Source organism: Sus scrofa, chromosome 1 (assembly GCF_000003025.6).
Source record: "Sus scrofa isolate TJ Tabasco breed Duroc chromosome 1, Sscrofa11.1, whole genome shotgun sequence".
In the NCBI taxonomy this organism is placed as follows: Eukaryota; Metazoa; Chordata; class Mammalia; order Artiodactyla; family Suidae; genus Sus; species Sus scrofa.
Window position 1 is genome coordinate 185574968 of NC_010443.5, and position 19715 is coordinate 185594682.

General features: G+C 38.3%; 1 protein-coding gene across 1 annotated transcript in view; it reads left to right on the plus strand.

Annotated features, from left to right (window-relative positions):
• Window positions 1-19715, plus strand: part of PELI2 (pellino E3 ubiquitin protein ligase family member 2) — a 206354-nt gene that overhangs the window by 177161 nt on the left and 9478 nt on the right. Inside the window, 2 exon segments of the mRNA XM_013993445.2 lie at window positions 3109-3306; window positions 3680-3868. Coding sequence (XP_013848899.2) covers window positions 3109-3306; window positions 3680-3868 — 387 coding nt within the window.

Below are 19715 nucleotides of genomic sequence, written 5' to 3' on the forward strand. Positions count from 1 at the left end.
ACTGCCCTTAAAATAATGTGGAGTTAACCCAACAGTCAAAAGCAAGCACAGGCTCCAAGTCTTCCACATTCAGTGAGTTTTTATTAGGAAAGTGGCTTTGATTTTTTTTCCTGGCAAAAGCAACATGAGGTTTGTGTATAGAAATATATAGATACTCTACAGATTAGACTTGAACCAATAAACCTTGCATGTCCAGTCAGATAAGTATCATGACTTGAAATAATTGATCCTAACACTATGTTCCAGTTGAAATAAAATGTCACATTTTACAGGCAATTTCAGTTAATTCATCAAGACATTAATTTAATACATTGGGATGAAATCGGAATAGCCTTTCTTGAAGAGAGTAATCTCTATAGACAAGGAGCAGTTGTGTGACATTCTATTGGAGTATGGTTTTAGCTTTGAGCTTTTAACAGAGCTTGAAAAGTCTTTGCCCTCTCACAGAGGTGACAGAAATTAGGTCAGCCTGTGTCTTTGTGAGAGCTCTGGGTTTTTTTATGATAACCAGGCAGTTTTAGTACTATTCATATTTTATTTCTCAGCTTCATTGGAATAGAGAGAGGTTCAGGACATTTGTTTCTGAGTTTGGAGTAGTCTGTATATTTCTCTATATTTGGGAAATAGTTTGCAGTGCATTTGTTACTTTTCTAATTAAGAAAAAACAACTTGAGACACCAGCATCAAATGCTTTCACTGACAATGTGGAATCTGAAAAAAGGACAGACTGAACTTCTTTACAGAACAGATGCTGACTCACAGATATTGAAAATCTTATGGTCTCCAGAGGAGACAGTTTGGGGGGTGGGGGGATGTGCTTGGGCTGTGGGATGGAAATCCTGTGAAATCAGATTGTTGTGATCATTATACAACTACAGATGTGATAAATTCATTTGCATAATTAAAAAATTTTTAAATAATATAGTTGATAAAAAAGAAAAAACAACTTTTTAAAGTGAAATAAACAGAGAAAGACAAATGATGTGTGATATCACTTAGATATAAAACTTTTAAAAAATCAAAACCATAAAAACAGATTAGAGTGGTAGTTACTAGGGGCTGGGGAGAGGGGGGCATGGGGAGATATTGGTCAGACAGTACAGACTTCCAGCTGTAAGATGAATAAATTCTGGGGCTGTAATGTACAGTATGGTGATTATGGTTAGTACTATATTATATACCTGAAAGTAACTATGAGAGTGGCTTAAAAAAAAAAGGCTTCAAAAAATTAGAGTGGTCTGAGTCAGTAGAGCTTCTGATTTACACACCCAGTTTTTAAATCTAGAAGAGGGAAGATTCTGCAACTTCTAGAAGATTAGTCATATGATGTGATTTTATAATATCTCTAATTTAGATTTTATGTTGCATTTTTAAACAAGTTATATGTTTTCTAAACCCAAAATGCATACATTCAGGCAATATGCAATTCAAGGTGATGAGTTTCGGTAAACCCAGTGGTTTAGATTATTCCAGGCACATTTCATTAGGATAAGAAATTAAGGGTTGTAAAAAACAAGAGAAAATAGGTTGTCTGTTGGTTTGACAGAGATAGTCTATGCATGAGAATGTATATGTGAAATTTACAAAAGAAATTTAATAATAAATATTGTTCCACAAAGCAGGCAGACCTAAATGATGCAAGGTATATTTTTTATATTTATTTCACCTTTATCTATTTGGATTAAAAAAAAGTCTTACATTGTTTATGTTTTAGATAAAATTTTGAAAACAAAATAAAGATACCTGGAAAATTGACTTTTGGGGGCTTTATATGTATACATCTGGGCGCTCTGTGTGTTCCTTCCATTGAAAGAATCAAAGTTGCTATTGTTAGGAGAGAACATTAATATCATTTAACAGGGAGTTCTCCTTTGGCTCAGCAGTAACCAACCCAAATAGGATCCATGAGGACGTGGTTTCAATCCCTGGCCTCACTCAGTGGGTTAAAACAATCTGGCATTGCCGCGAGCTGTGGTGTAGGTCGCATGGGTGGCTTGGCTCTGGTGTGGCTATGGCGTAGGCTAGCAGCTGCAGCTCCAATTCAACCTGTAGCCTAGGAACTTCCATATGATGCAGGTGCAGCCCTGAAAGGACAATTTGTACATATATATATATTTATATTTATATATACATATAATTTAAGAAGAAATGATTCATTTACCTATAAGTTATAAGAAATGTCTTTGGCATATGTAACATTTATCTGTGTATTTCGGTTAGGGATTCATAGATCATTACATAGACGTTTAAATGTTTTGTGATAGGGATTTCCTTACTTGTAAACAAATACTTCCCAGTTTACAGGACACAGCAGTGCCCGTCTTACTTGGATTTATTGAGTATGAAGAGCTTTGTTAGACCTCTAAAATCATGCTCCTGAAATGTATCTTTCAGGCAGCATTTAAACTTACCAAGGCAAGTAAGCCAGTAAAATATTATTGACAGCTTTTTAGAGTTTCCCAAGGAAGTTTAAAAATCCAAAACTGAGATGTTAAGAGCAGTGTTTTAAGTCTGTCATGGGACTGCATCTCAGACTTGGGACTTCCCTGGGCTGACTTGTAAACCCTTTACGTCACTCTCATTTATGCTGAGTAATGGAAACAGGCAATGTGTCTGTGTCTTGGTTGGAGCTCTTCTTGCTCTGTGCTGTGAGTCACTGGTGGATTCACTCAGTGGGGAAAAACCAGTCCCTGGAGCTGGGCAAGCACCAGAGTGGAGTAGATAGTTCTTTTGTTTGCTGGCTTCCTTTAAAATCTTGTTTTCTCACTGGAAATTAAATTGGAAAAAAAAAAAAAGTGATTTGTTGAAAAAGTAGTAATGTTTCTACCTGATTCAAGATAACACCTATTTGGGGTGAGATCTGTTTTCCTCCAGAACACAAAATTGAGCTTTTCTCTTAACATTGACAATCTGACGGTTGGTTACCACATCATCTTTAAAAAGAGAAAAGGAGCAGAACTGCAAATTTTTTCATTAGGTCCTGAGTCCTGACCTTCATAGTAGAGATAAGGAATGTTAAAGAGATCCTCACTACTCACTTCATGTGAACAAAATACGGTTGACAGCATGTTTTTCACGTGGATCATGAGTATTACTTGATTTTTTTAGGTGGGCAGATCAACAGAAAGCCCCATCGACTTCGTTGTAACAGACACAATCTCTGGCAGTCAGAATAATGATGAGGCCCAGATCACACAAAGCACCATATCCAGGTTTGCCTGCAGGATAGTCTGTGACAGGAATGAACCTTACACAGCACGGATATTCGCAGCCGGATTCGACTCTTCCAAGAACATATTTCTTGGAGTAAGTACTGTTATTAAGTATATTGTTTCTAGAAAAACACCCATTATTATCATATATAACATTTAATTGTGGCCAAAAGGTTTGCTTTGCCCAAGGCTTCTGGTTCGATTTTCGTTTTCAGCATCTCTGAGGGAGAGGCCCACGCATCAGGTTTTGTTTTTGAAGCGCCCAAGATAAATATAATGTGTATCCAAGCACTAAGTCATTCGTCCATGTTTGCACTTCTTTCATTTTGTCAGACTCATTGTATATTTAGCTTCAAGCAGAAAATGAAAATTAATCACTTGCTGCCCCTTACCCCTCCCCAGTCCTTGAAAGCGATTCTGGAATCCCTTCATGCTGAACATAATCTTCTCTGTGATATGCTCTCCAGGAAAAGGCAGCAAAGTGGAAAAACCCTGATGGCCACATGGATGGGCTCACGACCAATGGCGTCTTGGTGATGCATCCAAGAGGGGGCTTCACGGAGGAGTCCCAGCCCGGGGTCTGGCGCGAGATCTCTGTCTGTGGAGACGTGTACACCTTGCGAGAGACCAGGTCTGCGCAGCAGAGGGGAAAGCTGGTGAGTGGGCTTCACGCACAAGTGGCATGAAACTACAGAAACCTAACTCCAGGACTGTCATTTTCCTCCCTTTGAAATTCAGGACCTTTGTACAGACTCACAGGCTATGTACCAGTGACCCAGGAGAAGGAGAATTCTCTGAGCCCTGGAGAGAAAGGGGGAAATGGCCCAAATTCCTTTCATAATTAAGCTTTTCTCCAAGAGTGGAAGAAAATTTATCTTGTGCTCTTAACTACTTTAAGAGTGTAATCTTATTATATACTTCACCACAGAATTCTGCTTAAATTCACTTTCAGAAGAATAAAATTATTTTTACTATAAAACTTTACTAATTTGGAAAAATCCTGAGCAGTCCCAAGACTAATTAGTGAAAATTAGGAATTATAGAATTATTTTCTGGTGCTAAAGAATAATTAAGTTAGCTTTTATTTCTTGAGTTCATAGGAAGAAATTAATATATAATTCCCTATATAATTCACCAAAGGCACAGTTGCAGCTTTTTACTTGAAATAGTTCATATAGTACATTGTCTCGGCATGTTAATATTTTTCCTATAAATACTACTCCTTATCCCAACTGCCCTAAAGCTGTTGTGTTTTTAACCCTTTCTTCTGTGAATAATAATTATAATACCTTAAATGGGGAGCTTTTAGTTTCTGACCTTGCAACAGCCATGTGACACAGGACTAGAAGGTGTTAATAAACTTTACACACTCCAGTACTTTTAATTAATTGTTAGGTAGAAGACAGAACAAGAAGGAACAAGTGTTTTCTTCCAAACTACCTTAGAAAAAATATAGGGAGAGAAGATGTGACCTAGCATTTTTCAGAGAGAAGGATGATACCCAAATAATTCTAAGATGGAAAAAGAAGATGGGGGACTGTTTTACTAATTGGTTGGCTATTCTCTACTGGATGTCTGTGTTTAGGAAATTGTTATTTTTATTTCTAGTTTACACTTAGGTACACCATCTGCATTTTATAATAAAGCTCAGTCTTGGAGCATCATGGCTGAGTAAATATGAGAAGCATTTTCTAAGAAAAGCCAAGCAAATTCAGTAAGCTTTGTTTAAATGTTTTTCAAGAACTTGTTCACCGGGAAGAGAATAACTTTCATTTCTGATCATAGGATAATTTTACACAAAGTTGACTCAGGTTGGCCAAACTTCTTATTGATCTTTTACAACAATAAGAAGTCAGTGCTGGGTCCAGGCACTGCATTAACATTTCAGAGTCATGGGCTTATTTAATCTGCACAGCAGCTTTGCCAAGGAAATGGAATGATCCCCATTTTATGGATGAGGGAGGTGTGGCATGGAGAAGTAAAATATTGCCCAAGTACAGAGTTAGGAGGTAGCAGTAGGTAGGATTGAAACTTAGGTCCTCCTAATTGGATGTCTGAAATCCTGGCCCCTGCTCAGTACCATCTTTAGGGGTTCACATCTGGCTCTCACCATCACCAGAGTAGATGGAAAGCATGCGCTGGAATCCAGGAAAGGCTAGAGGGCACATCACAGGCTGACTTTCTTGCCAATTCTGGTTCACATATTTTGTTCACAGATAGAGCACATAAGAGGGAAGACAAGAAGAGGGAAAACAAGCTACTGTATGAGCAACCACTATGTATTAATCGTTCTGAAGTCAGGCCATAGGTCCAAATGCTGGTTCACCGCTAAATAGCTCTGTGGTCTTGAAACAGTGACTTGGCTTCTCTGTACGTAGCCTCACATCCATGTAATTGGAGTAATGCTGGTACATATCCTTTAGGATTACTGTAAGTACCAAGTATGGACTGGACCGTTCTGTACCAAGAACAGCCCATAATTGGTTGCCATGTCTAAACAGAAGCTGGGAATCTGGCAGTGACCAGGATGCCCAGGCTCTGCCCTCAATTTGTGAAGTCTGAAAAAGGTTACAGGTGAGGCGGCAAATCATTAGGATATTGTGTGATGAAGACCACCATAGAGAAGGTATTGGAATACACAGGGGTCCCTCAGAGGGATAAGAATCCTAGACATGGGAGTGTGAATATGGGGAAAGTAGTTGAGCATAGACTCAAAATTTATAAGACATTTACCAAGAGCTTCCCTGCAGGAAGGAAAAGAGAGGTTCTTCAACAGCATGGCTCAAACTCCACTTTCATACTACATCAGAATTCTTCTGTAGGCATAGTTACATGCAGAATTACCTGAGAATTAACTGTGGTTGGGAAGGGAAAAGAGGCTCCTGACATCCAGCAAGAGGGTAGGAGACCAGGAGGTGCTCAGGGTAGCAGTGGGTGGGAGGAAGCGTCAGCAGGCTTACATAGGCTATTCAAAAGGGGTCATTGTGTTTTTCTTGTAAAGTATCACCACCTGGGGGAATTTTAACTTTTTGTAACTACAAGTATTTGATACTTTATTAAGGAAGGACTGCTTTTGTCATTAAAGGACAACTTCCAGGCAAGTGCCATCCAAGTGAACCCTGAATGATGAGTGAAAGTCTGCCCAGGCTCAAAGGTAGACTAGTATAGGGTGAGCCATGATAGAATTCTAGGCAGAGGTCACTCATTCACATGCCAGAGGGCAGTTCAACTGAGTGCATCCATAGAGCACAGGTGGCATGTGGAGGCAGGGGTCAGGTTACTACAGACCACATCCAACTGTGCTTCTTGTCAGCTGTTGTTCAGTCTTTTAAGCACTTTAGCACTTCTGAATGCTATTCCGAAGCTAATCGTGAACACTTCTGCTCCACACCTTGGGAATGCAGGATAAATGATAAATTGTGTGAATCTGAGGGTCACTAGGAATGGTTGGGACCACTGGAGTATTTATTGCAAGGTCCCACAAGCGTCTTCTAAATTGGTTCTGGTCAAAATGAGTATGAATCTTTCACAGGTGGAGTGGTGGGATATCTCCTGTCCCTTAAGAAAGCAAGGAGTAGTTGAGTTATTGACTTAATAAGGAGGAAATATAAAAATCTAAGGAAATTTCTGAAGTTTCATTAAAATAACCACGTTATTTAAGTCCTGAAAGAGGAGACAGAATGGCAAAGTAGAAGGACTTGAGCTCACCCCCTCTCACAAAAACACCAAAATCACAACTAACTGCTGTACAACCATTGACAAAAAAAGACAAGAACCTACCAAAAAAGATATTCTATGAAGACCAGAAACCACAATAAGATGGTAGTGGGGAGACTCTTGTGGTATAATCAAATCCTATACCCAATGGGTGGACAACCCACAAACTTGAAAATAATTATATCACAGGGGTTCTCCCACAGAAGTGAGAGTTCTGAGTCCCATGTTAGGCTCCCCAGCCTGGGGGTCTGTCACTGGGAGGAGGAGCCCCCAGAGCATTTGACTTTGAAAGCCAGCAGGCCTTGTGTACAGGAGCTACAAGTCTTTCTTGACTGGGAAAAAGAAAGACTCCATTCTTAGAGGGCATACACAAAGTTTTATGTGCACTGGGACCCAGGGTAAAGCAGTGATTCTGTAGGAGCCTGGGCCAAACTGACCTGTGGGTTTCTCGGGAGGTGGGGATTGGCTGTGGTTCATGGAGGGAGGGGTCAAGGATACTGGTAGCAGAGGCCCCAGGGAATGTTCATATATAGTGGGGGATTTTAATACCCCATTTACAGCAATGGACAGATCATCCAGACAGAAAATCCATAAGGAAACCCAGGCTTAAAATGATGTTAGACCAGGAGGACATGATATTTATAGTACATTCCGAAAGAAACAGAATATATTCTTCTCAAGTGCACACAGAATATTCTCCAAGATAGATCACATGCTGAGCCACAAAGCCAGCCATGGTAAACTGAAGAAAATTAAAATCGTGTCAAGTATTTTTTTCTAGCCACGGCACAATGAGACTAGAAATCATCTACAAGATGATTAAACCACCAGTGGATCACTGAAGAAATGAAAGAGGAAATCAGGAAATATCTGGAGACAAATGACAACAAAAGCATGACAATCCAAAACCTATGGGATGCAGCAAAATCAGTTCTATGAAGGAAGTTTATAATATAGTCTTACCTCAGGAAACAAGAAAAATCTCAAACAACCTAACTTTATACCTAAAGCAACTAGAGAAAGAACAGACAAAACCCCAAGTTAGCAGAAGAAATCATAAAGATCAGAGCAGAAATAAATACAAAGAAAATCATAGAAAAGAGCAATGAAACTAAAAGCTGATTCTTAGAAAAAAATAAACAGAACTTATAAACCTTAGGTAAAACTTATAAACCTTTAACCAAACTTGAAGAAAAAAAAAAGGGGGGGGGAAGGATCAAGATGGCAGAGGAGTAAGATATGGTGCTTACCTTCTCCCACAAACACATGAAAAAAAAAAAAAAACCATCTGGGAGTTCCCATCATGGCACAGCAGAAACGAATCCGACTAGGAACCATGAGGTTGCAGGTTCAATCCCTGGCCTCACTCAGTGGGTTATGGGTCCAGTGTTGGCCATGAGCTGTGGTGTAGGTCACAGACGCAGCTTGGATCTGGCATTGCTGTAGCTGTGGCATAGGCCAGCAGCTACAGTTCCAATTCGACCCCTAGCCTGGGAACCTCCATATGCCTTTTTAGTGTTGGCCCTAAAGAGACAAAAAAAAAAAAAAAAAAAATCCGCATGTAGAACAATTCACACAGAACATCTACTGAATGTTGGCAGAAGACCTTGGACCTCCAAAAAGGGCCACATAACTGGGTAGAACAAAAAGGAAAAAAAAAAAAAAGGAGGAAGAGAAAAGGAATCAGAGTGGGACTGGCACTCTGGAGAGGCAGCTGTTAAAGAGGAAAGGAACCCACACCCTGGAAAGCCACCTAACTGATGGGGAGATCAGCTGAGACAGAGGGACCTCAAGTCGGGGAGAAAAATGCAGCAGCTGGGCTGGAGAGGGCAAAGCAGAGTGCAAAGCATATAGATCATCTGACCGCCTCCCTGGACACCACAGCCTGAGATGCTTGGGCAGGAGCTGGGCACTGAGACTCAGGCTCTAGAGGTCAGTTCCAGGGAGAGGACTAGGGTTGCTGTGTGAAGACAAACTGAGGGGCTAGGGAGCAGTGTACCAGTGTGGCTGAGCACCATAACTGAGGGAACCCTGGAGGAGATCTAGGCCTGCAGGAGAAGCAAGGCACAATTGTTGGGGAGGATAAGAGGAGGAGGGGCAGACCACCATAGGAATATTTTTCCCTGCACACGAGCAGACTCTCAGAGTACAGGCTGCCTCTGGAGCAGACTATGGGTGGCAAGGTGCCACTTGCACAGGCTACCGGTGTGAGCTGTGGGTGGGTGGCTGGGCACCTGTAGTGTGGGCTAAGGGCAGTGGGGGGTTAAGCGTGATGTGGTGCCTCTTGTGTGATCTACAGGCAGTGGGGACGAACCACAGCAGTCAGACACCAGAGGTGAGCACTGCCCACCACCACTAGAAGTCTGTGAACAGGCACCACCTGCGGCCCCAGGCACCTCAGAGGTTGGCAGAGAAGAGGGCACTGCAATTGAGCACCACCCATTGTTGCTCTCACTCCCCTGGGAATGCACTCACCCTGCTGCTGCCACTGCCAAATGATCTGGGCAACACCTACATCTGCCTGATCACTGTCACTCCTCAGGACCCAGCAACTAGGAGCACTGGGGGGTCCACTTTCCCACAGGTCCTTGCCACTCTCAATGGCCCAACAACCAGGCACTAGCTACTAGCTCTGCCCATTGCCTCCTCCCTGGAACTATGCACAGCACCATAAAAATAAAAAGCACGCTCTCATAAAATACCCAGGGATGCTCAAGCATATAATAGATTCCAAGACTACAGTAGTTGTTTTCCCTAAACTCACAGAATAAGAAAAATATAAGCAAAATGAAGACACTCAGTAACTATTCCCAGTTAAAAGAACAGGAGAATTCACCTCAGGGAGCAAACATTAAAACAGTCCTCAGCATGCTAACAGACACTGAGTTCAAAAAGGAGACAGTAAAAATACTGAAGGAATTAAGAGTGAGTATGAAGGAATTAAGAGCAGATATGCAGGTTACTTTAGAAAGGAACTAGAAAGAAGAAAGAGGAGCAAGAAAAAATAGAAAATTCATTTGCAGAGAAACAAGCTGAGTTAAAGGCACTGAAGAGTAGAATGAATGCAGAGGATCAAATCAGTGACTTGGAATATAGAATAATGGAAATCGCTCAACCAGCACAGCAGACAAAAAACCAAATTAAAAAAAACATGAAAGCAATATAAGAGATCTATGGGATAATATAAAGTGGGCCAATCTACATATAATAGGGATTCCAGAAGGAAAAGAAAAAGGAAAGGGGATTGAAAATATATTTGAGGAAATGATGGCTGAAAACTTTCCAAATCTAAAGGAAACATATTTCAAAATACAGGAAGCACAGAGGGCCCCAAACAGGCCAAAACCAAGACATAATAAAAATGACAAAAGTTAAAGAGAAGATTCTAAAGGCGGCAAGAGAAAAACAAAGACTTAATTATAAGGGAACCCCCATAAAGCTATCATCTGATGTCTCTCCAAAGACATGATAGCCAAAAGGGAGTGGCAAGATATTCAAAGTTCTAAAAGAGAAAAATTTGCAGCCTAGAATACTCTTCCCAGCAAGAATCTCATTTAAAATAGAAGGAGGAATAAAGAATTTCTCCAACAAACAAAAACTAACTACAGCAACACTAAAACCATTCTAAAAGAAATGCTGAAAGGGCTCCTCTAAATAAAAACAAAGTAAGAAAAAATAGGATGGAGGAAATCACAATTGGAAAGCAATCTCTTAAATAAACCAGTATACAAATCTAAAAGGGGGAAAAAAAACCTATTGTAAAAGCAATGGTAAACACAAGAAACAGCAAAAGGACAGATATGAAGATGTTACGAAAGGACTTCAAATCATTTTGTGAGGAAGGAAAGTAAGAAAATCTAGATCCTTTTTTTTTAAGACTGTGTTTGAGCCTGTATGACACTCAGGCTAAAGTAAGCAGATGCAGGAAGGGGTTAACATACTTAAAAAAAACAGGGCAACCACAAATCAAACATTACATCCACACACACAAAAAAAAAAGAGAACACAAGCATAAAATAAAGGGAAATCATTCAACCAAAAGAAAAAGAAGAAACATAGAACAAGTGGAAAACAAGGTTTAACATGGCAATAAATACATATTTATCAATAATTACCTTAAATGACAATGGACTGACTGCTCCAATCAAAAGACACAGAGTGGCAGATTGATTTTTTTAAAAAGTAAGAGCCTACAATATGCTGTCTACAAGAGACTCACCTTAAGGCAAAGGACACATGTAAATTGAAAGTGAGGGGATGGAAAAAGATATTTCATGCAAATGGAAAAGACAGGAAAGCAGGAGCTGCAATACTCATATCAGACAAAATGGACTTTAAAGTGAAGGCCATAAAAAGATAAAGGACACTATTTAATGATAAAAGGATCCATTCAAGAAGAGGATATTACAGTCATCAATATTATATGCCCCTAAAGTAGGAGCACCCAGAAACATACAACACATACTAACAGACATAAAGGGAGAAATTGATGGGAATACAGTAATAGTAGAAGACTTTAACACCCCCATTCGCATCGCTGGACAGATCCTCTAGACAGAAAATCACTGGGGCAACAGAGATCCTTAATGACACGATAGAAAAGTTAGATTCAATTGACATTTTCAGGACATTACATCCAAAAAAAATCAGAATATACATTGTTTTCAAATACACATGGAACATTCTCAAGGACTGACCACATACTGGGGCACAAAAATAACCTCAACAAATTTAAGATTATAGAATTTATTTCAAGTATCATCTCTGACCACAATGGCATGAAATTAGAAATCAACCTCAGGAAAAGAAATGAAAAAAAAAAAACTGACTACATGGAGACTAAACAATATGCTATTAAAAAACCAATGGGTCAATGAAGAAATCAAAAGGGAAATTAAAAAATACCTTGAGACAAATGATATTGAAGAAACAACCATTCAAAATCTACGGGATGTTGCCAAAGCAATGCTTAGAGGGAAGTTCATAGCAATACAGCCCTTCCTCAAAAAAGAAAAAAATTTCAAACCAACAACTTAACCCACCAACTAGGAAAAGAAGAACAAATAAAACCTAAAGTCAGCAAAAGGAAGGAAATTATAAAGATCAGAGAGGAAATCAATAAAATAGATTAGAAAAACAATAGAAAAAAATCAATAAAACCAAGAACTGCTTCTTTGAAAGGGTAAACAAAATTGACCAACCTTTGGCCAGAATAACCAAGAAGAGGAGAGAAAGAACTCAAAGAAAAAAAGAAATGAAAAAGAAATCTCAACAGATACTGAAGAAAACAAAAAGAGAATACTATGAATTTGACAAAGTAGATGAACAACTTTCTAGAGACTTAGAGCCCACCCAAACAGAATGAGGAAGAAATAGATGAATTAAACCCAGCAATCACTAGAAATGAAATTGAATATGTCATAAAAACCCTCCCTACAAACAAAAGTCCAGGACCAGATGGCTTCACAGGCGAATTCAACCAAACATACAAGGAACTCATACCCATCATTGCTAAACTTTTTCAAAATGTTGAAGAAGAAGGAACACTCCCAAAGACATTCTATGAAGCCACCATCACCCTAATATCAAAATCAAAGATACTACCAAAAAAAATTATAGGCCAATATCTTTGGTGAATATAGACACAAAAATTCTCAACAAAAATCTAGCCAACTGAATTCATCAACATATAAAAAAGATCACACACCGCAACCAAGTGGGATTTACCCCAGGTCCAGCGGGATGATTCAACATACACAAATCAATCAATATCATACACCACATTAACAAGAGAAAAATCAAAACCACATGATCAGAGTTCCTGTCATGGCTCAGTGGTTAATGAATCCAACTGGTACCCATGAGGGCACATGTTCAATCCCTGGCCTTGCTCAGTGGGTTAATGATCCAGCATTGCTGTGAGCTGTGGTGTAGGTCCAGACATGGCTTAGATCCTGCATTTCTGTGGCGTAGGTCACAGATGCAGCTTGACTCCCATGTTGCTGTGGATGTGGCCAGCAGCTACAGTGCCAATTCAACCCCTAGCCCAGGAACCTCCATATGCCATGAGTGTGGTCCTAAAATCCAAAGGGGGAAAAAAAAAAACACATGATCATCTAAATAGATGCAGAAAAAGCATTTGACAAAATCAACATCCATTCATGATAAAAACTCTTGCCAAAGTGGGTATAGAGAGAACATACCTTAATGTAATCAAAACCATTTATGACAAACTCACAGCCAATATAATACTCAAAGGAGAAAAGCTGAAAGCCTTACCACTAAAATCTATAACAAGACAAGGATGCCCACTCTCACCACTTTTATTCAACATAGTATTGAAAATCCTACCACAGCAGTCTGACAAACAAAACAATTAAAAGTTATCCAAATTGGAAGAGAAGAAGTAAAATTGTCACTCTGTGTGATGACATGATATAGAAAACCATAAGGACGCCACACCAAAACTACTCAAACTGATCAATGAATTCAGCAAAGTAGCAGGATAAAAGATTAACATTCAGAAATTGGTTGTATTTCTGTATACTAACAATGAAATATTAGAAAAGAAATATAAAAATATAACACTTTTTTAAAATCGCACCCCAAAAATTAAATACCTAGGAAAAAACCTAAGGAGGTGAAAGATTTATATGCTGAGAACTATAAGACATTAATCAAATAAATTAAAGAGGATTCAAAGAAATGGAAAGATATTCCATGCTCTTGAATTGGAAGAATTAATATTGTTAAAATGGCCATACTATCCTAAGTAAACTACAGATAGAATGCACTGCCTGTCAAATTACCCAGGATATTTTTCACAGAACTAGAATAAACAATCCAAAAATCTATATGAACCATAAAAGACCCAGAATTGCCAAAGCAATCCTGAGGAACAAAAACCAAGCAGGAGGCTTAACTCTCCCATACTTCAGACAGTATTACAAAGCTACACTGATCAAGACAGTATGGTACTGGTATCAAAACTGACATACAGACCAATGGAAAAAAAAACAGAGAACCCAAAAATAAACCCAGACAACTATGGTCAATTAATCTTTGACAAAGGAGGCAAGAATATAAAATGGGAAGAAGACAGTCTCTTCAGCAAGTTGTGCTGGAAAACTGGACAGCTGCATGTAAATCAATGAAACTGAAATACACCCTCACAACATACACAAAAATAAACTCAAAATGGCTTAAAGACCTAAACATTAAGACAAGACACCATAAAACTCCTAGAAGGTAATGTACAAATGTTTTCTTAGGTCAGTCTCCAAAAGGCAACAGAAATAAAAATAAAAATAAAAATAAACCAATGGGACCTAATCAAACATAGATGCTTTTGCACAGCAAAGGAAATTTTAAAAAAAGAAAAAAAGACAATCTGCGGAATGGCAGAAAATAGTTGCAAATGATGTGACCAATAAGGGCTTAATCTCCAAAATATACAAACAACTTATACAACAACAGCAAAAAAACCAACCCAACTGAAAAATGGGCAGAAGACCTGAGTAGACATTTCTCCAGAGATACGCAAATGGCCTACAGGCACATGAAAAAATTCTCAACATCAATAATTATTAAGAGAAATGCAAATCAAAACTACAGTGAGATAACACCTCAAACCAGTCAGGATGGCCATCATTAACAAGTCAACAAATAACAAATACTGGAGAGAATGTGGAGAAGAGGATACCCTCTTACACTGTTGGTGTGAAGGTAAATTGGTACAACCACTATGGAAAACAGTAGGGGGGTACCTCAGAAAAGTAAATATAGAACTACCATATGACCCAGAAATCTCATTCCTGGGCATATATCCAGACAAAATTTTCATTGAAAAAGACACACGCACCCCCATGTTCATTGCAGCACTATTCACAATAGCCAAGAAATAGAAACAACATAAATGTCCATTGATAGATGAATGGAATTAAGATTTGGTATATATATACAGTGGAATACTACTCATCCATAAAAAAGAACACAGTAATGCAGCAACATGGATAGAACTAGAGACTCTCATACTAAGGTAAAGTAAGTCAGAAAGAGACAGACAAATAACATATGATACCACATATCTAGGATCTAATAAACGGCATAAATGAAGCTATCTTCAGAAAAGAGGTAAACTCATGGACTTGGAGAGCAGACTTTGGTGGTAGGGGGAGGGAGTGGGGATGGACTGGGAATTTTGGATTACTAGATGCAAACTATTACATTTCCAATGGTTAAGCAATGAGGTCCTGCTGTATAGCATAGTAAACTATGTCCAATTACTTGTAATGGAACATGATGGTGAATAATATGAGAAAAAGAATGTGTATATATATATGACTAGGTCATTTTGCTGTATAGCAGAAATTGGCACAACGTTGTAAATCAACTATATTTTTAAAAATAAAAAATAAAAACTTTCAAGAAACATGCTGGAGTCCAGCTCCAGTAGGTCCAGGGTTTCCTGAAGGATGGGCAGCATCAGCGAAAGAATGGACACAGACCCAGCATTTATGTGGGACTGCTCATTTATTGATTTCACAGGCTTAGCTTATATACATTTTTTATTTCCTGTTAATATGTGTCATACATCCTTTGATTTTTTTAACTTTCCAATCCATCAACTCTGTCCTCATGATTTTGTGAATCATGGGGACATTCACAATGGTTTTTTTTTCTTGCACTTTCCACTTGACTTCTCAGTATTTAATGTACTTATAACTATGACCTAATTCTTATGGAACATAAAAGAGCAAGCTTGTTACCTATAGAAATCTCTTTTTTAGCTCTAACTATTTTTCATTAGCAAAGTGAAATTATATTATCAAAGGTTTCTAAAGAAGATCTTTTTAGTCTTTGTGGTCAGATCAAAGGAACAGATCACAATAGAAATAGAGGCCATGACATCTACACTGTTTGGGGTAGGGCTAATAGACTGACATATCAGTTCACAATTGGTTGGCCTTCTGCAGCAGCCCCATATTTTCCTAATTTGTTTCTAGTTGCTAGGTATAAACTGTACCAGCATTCCTCATGTCTATGCCCAGTGCCTATTGTATTTATCTACCATTCCCTGGTAGGGAAAACAACTTCACACATTGGGGTTAAATGGCCCATGTCTTGGCCTGTTGTCAAACCTAAACATATATGCCCAACTCACAGCTAACATCATACTCAATGGTGAAAAGCTGAAAGCACTTCTGCTAAGGTCAGGAACAAAACAGAATGTCCACTCTCACAACTTTTATTCAACATAGTTTTGGAAGTCCTAGCCATGCAGTCAGAGAAGAAAAATAAAAGGAAACTAAATTGGAAAAGAAGAAGTAAAACTATCACTGTCTGTAGATTACATGATATGATACATATAAATTCCTAAAGATGCTACTGGAGCTCAATGAATTTGGAAAATTTGCTAGATATAAAATTAATATACAGAAATCTCTTGCATTTCTACACTTTTAACAACAAAAAGATCAGAAAAAGAAATTAGGGAAACAATCCCACTTAACAAAAAGAATACAACACCTAGGAATAAATCTACCTAAGGAGGCAAAAGACCCATTCTCTGAAAACGTAATACAGTGGATGAAAAAAGCCAAGATGACACAAATAGATGGAAAGATATATGTCATGCTCTTCAGGTGGAAGAGTTAGTATTGTCAAAATGACTACACTACACAGGGCAATCTACAAATTTAGTGCAATCCCTATCAAGTTACCAATGGCATTTTACACAGAACTAGAACAAAATTTTTTTTAATTATATGAAAATACAAAAGACCCCAACTAGCTAAAGAAGTCTTGATAAGGAGTAACAGCTGGAGGAATCTAACTCCATGGTTTAGACTATACTACAAGGCTACTGTTATCCAAACAGAATGGCAATGGCACAAAAACAGAAATCTAGATCAATGGAACAGGAGCGAAAGACCAGAAATAAACCTATGTACCTATGCCCAATTAATCTATGACAAAGATGGAAGGATTATACAGTGGAGAAGAGATGGTCTCTTCAATAAGTGAGAAGGAAAACTGGACAACTGCATGTAAATTATTGAAACTAGAACACACCCTCAAATCATGCACAAAAATAAACTAAATAATGGCTTAAAGATTTAGACATAAGACATGACACCGTAATACTCCTAGAAGAGAACATAGGCAAAACATTCTCTGACACAAACTGTACAAATGTTTTCTTAGGTCAGTCTCCCAAGGAAACAGAAATAAAAACAAAAATAAATGAATGGAACCTAATCAAACTTACAAACTTTTGCAGAGCAAAGGAAATAAAAAATCAAAAAGACAGCGTAGGGAATGGGAAAAAATAATTGCAAACCATGCAACCAACAAGGGCATAACTTCTGAAATGTAGAAACAACTCACTCAACAATAACAACAAAACCTAATGGAAAAATGGGCAGAAGACATAAATATAGACATTTCTCCCAAAAAGACATACAGATGGTCAGTAGGCACATGAAAAGATGCTCAACATCACTAATTACTAGAGAAATGCAAATCAAAACTACAATGAAGTACCACCTCACACCAGTCAAATGGCCATCATTAATAAGTCTACAAATAACAAAGGCTGAAGAGGGCATGGAGAAAAGGGAACACAACCACCTTGGAAAATAGTATGGAGTTTCCTCAGAAAACTAAATACAGAACTATCATATGATCCAGCAGTCCCACTCCTGAGCATATACTCGGGCAAAACTGTAATTCAAAAAGATACTTGCACCCATACGTTCATAGCAGCACTATTGACAATAGCCAAGACATGGAAACAATCTAAATGTCCATTGATGAATGGATTAAGAATAACCATCTGCCAGATTCATCAAGGAAAAAAGGGAGCGGGTTCAAAGCAATAAAATTAGAAATGAAAAAGGAAATGTTACAACTGACAGTGCAGAAATACAACAGATCATGGGAGACTACTGTGAGCAACTGTATGCCAATAAAATGGACAACCTGGAAGAAATGGACAGATTCTTACAAAGGTACAACCTACCAAGACTGAACAAGGAAGAAATAGAAAATATGAATAGACCAATCACAAGTACTGAAATTGAAAATGTGATTAAAAAACTTCCAAAAAAGCAAAAGTCCAGGACCTAATGGCTTCACAGCTGAGTTCTATCAAACATTCAAAGAAGAGTTAACACCTCTTCTTCTGAAACTTTTCTAGAAAATTGTAGAGGAAGAAACACTCCTAAGCTCATTCTATGAAGCCACCATTACCCTGATACCAAAACCAGACAAAGATACTACAAAAAAAAAAAAGAAAGAAAGAAAACTATAGGCCAATGTCAATGATGAACATAGATACAAAAATCCTCAACAAAATATTAGCAAACCACATAAAAATATACATTAAAAAGATCATACACCATGATCAAGTAGGATTTATCTCAGGAATGCAAGGATTCTTCAATATCCACAGATCTATCAATGTGATACACCACATCAACAAAGTGAAAAATAAAAACCATATGATCATCTCAATAACCACAGAAAAAGCTTTTGACAAAATTCAACACACATTCCTGATAAAAACTCTCCAGAGAGTGGGCATAGAGGGGGACTGCCACAATATAATAAAGCCATTTATGATAAACCCACAGCTAACATCATTCTCAGTGGTGAAAAACTGAAAGCATTTCCAGTAAGATCAGGAACAAGACAAGGATGTCGTCTTTCACCAATGTTATTCAACGTAGTCTTGGAAATCCAAGCCATGGCAATCAGAGAAGAAAAAAAAATAAAAGGAATCCAAATTGGAAAAGGAGTTCCCGTCGTGGCACAGTGGTTAACGAATCTGACTAGGAACCATGAGGTTGTGGGTTCCATCCCTGGCCTTGCTCAGTAGGTTAAGGATCCAGCATTGCTGTGTGCTGTGGTGTAGGTCACAGATGCGGCTTGGATCCTGCGTTGCTGTGGCTGTGGTGTAGGCAGGCAGCTACAGCTCTGATTAGACCCCTAGCCCAGGAACCTCCATATGCCACAGGAGCGGCCCTAGAAAAGGCAAAAAAAAAAGAAAAAAAAAAGACAAATTGGCAAAGAAGTAAAACTATCACTGTTTGCAGATGACATAATACTATACCTAGAAAATCCTAAAGACACTACCAAAAAACCATTAGAGCTCATCAATGAATTTGGTAAAATTGCAGGATACAAAATTAATACACAGAAATTGATTACATTTCTATATACTAACAATGAAAGATCCAAAAGAGAAGCTAGGGAAACTATCCCATTTACCACTACATCAAAAAGAATAAAATACCTAGGAATAAACCTACCTAAAGAGACAAAAGACCTGTACTCTGAAAACAGACATTGATGAAAGAAATCAAAGACAAAAATAGATGGAAAAATATACCACGCTCTTGGATTGAAGGAATCAGTATAGTCAAAATGACAGTATTACCTAACGCAATCTATAGATTCAATGCAATCCTTATCAAATTACCAATAACATTCTTTATAGAACTGGAACAAAATATTTTAAAATTTGTATGGAAACATAAAAGACCTCGAATAGCCAAAGCAATATTGAAAAGAATAAACGGAACTGGAGGAATCAGGCTCCCTGACTTCAGACTCTACTACAATGCTACAGTTATCAAGATAGTATGGTATTGGCACAAAAATAGACATACAGATCAGTGGAACAGGATAGAAAGCCCAGAAATAAACCCAAACACCTATGGCCAACTAATCTATGACAAAGGAGGCAAGAACATACAGTGAAGGAAAGTCTCTTCAATAAAT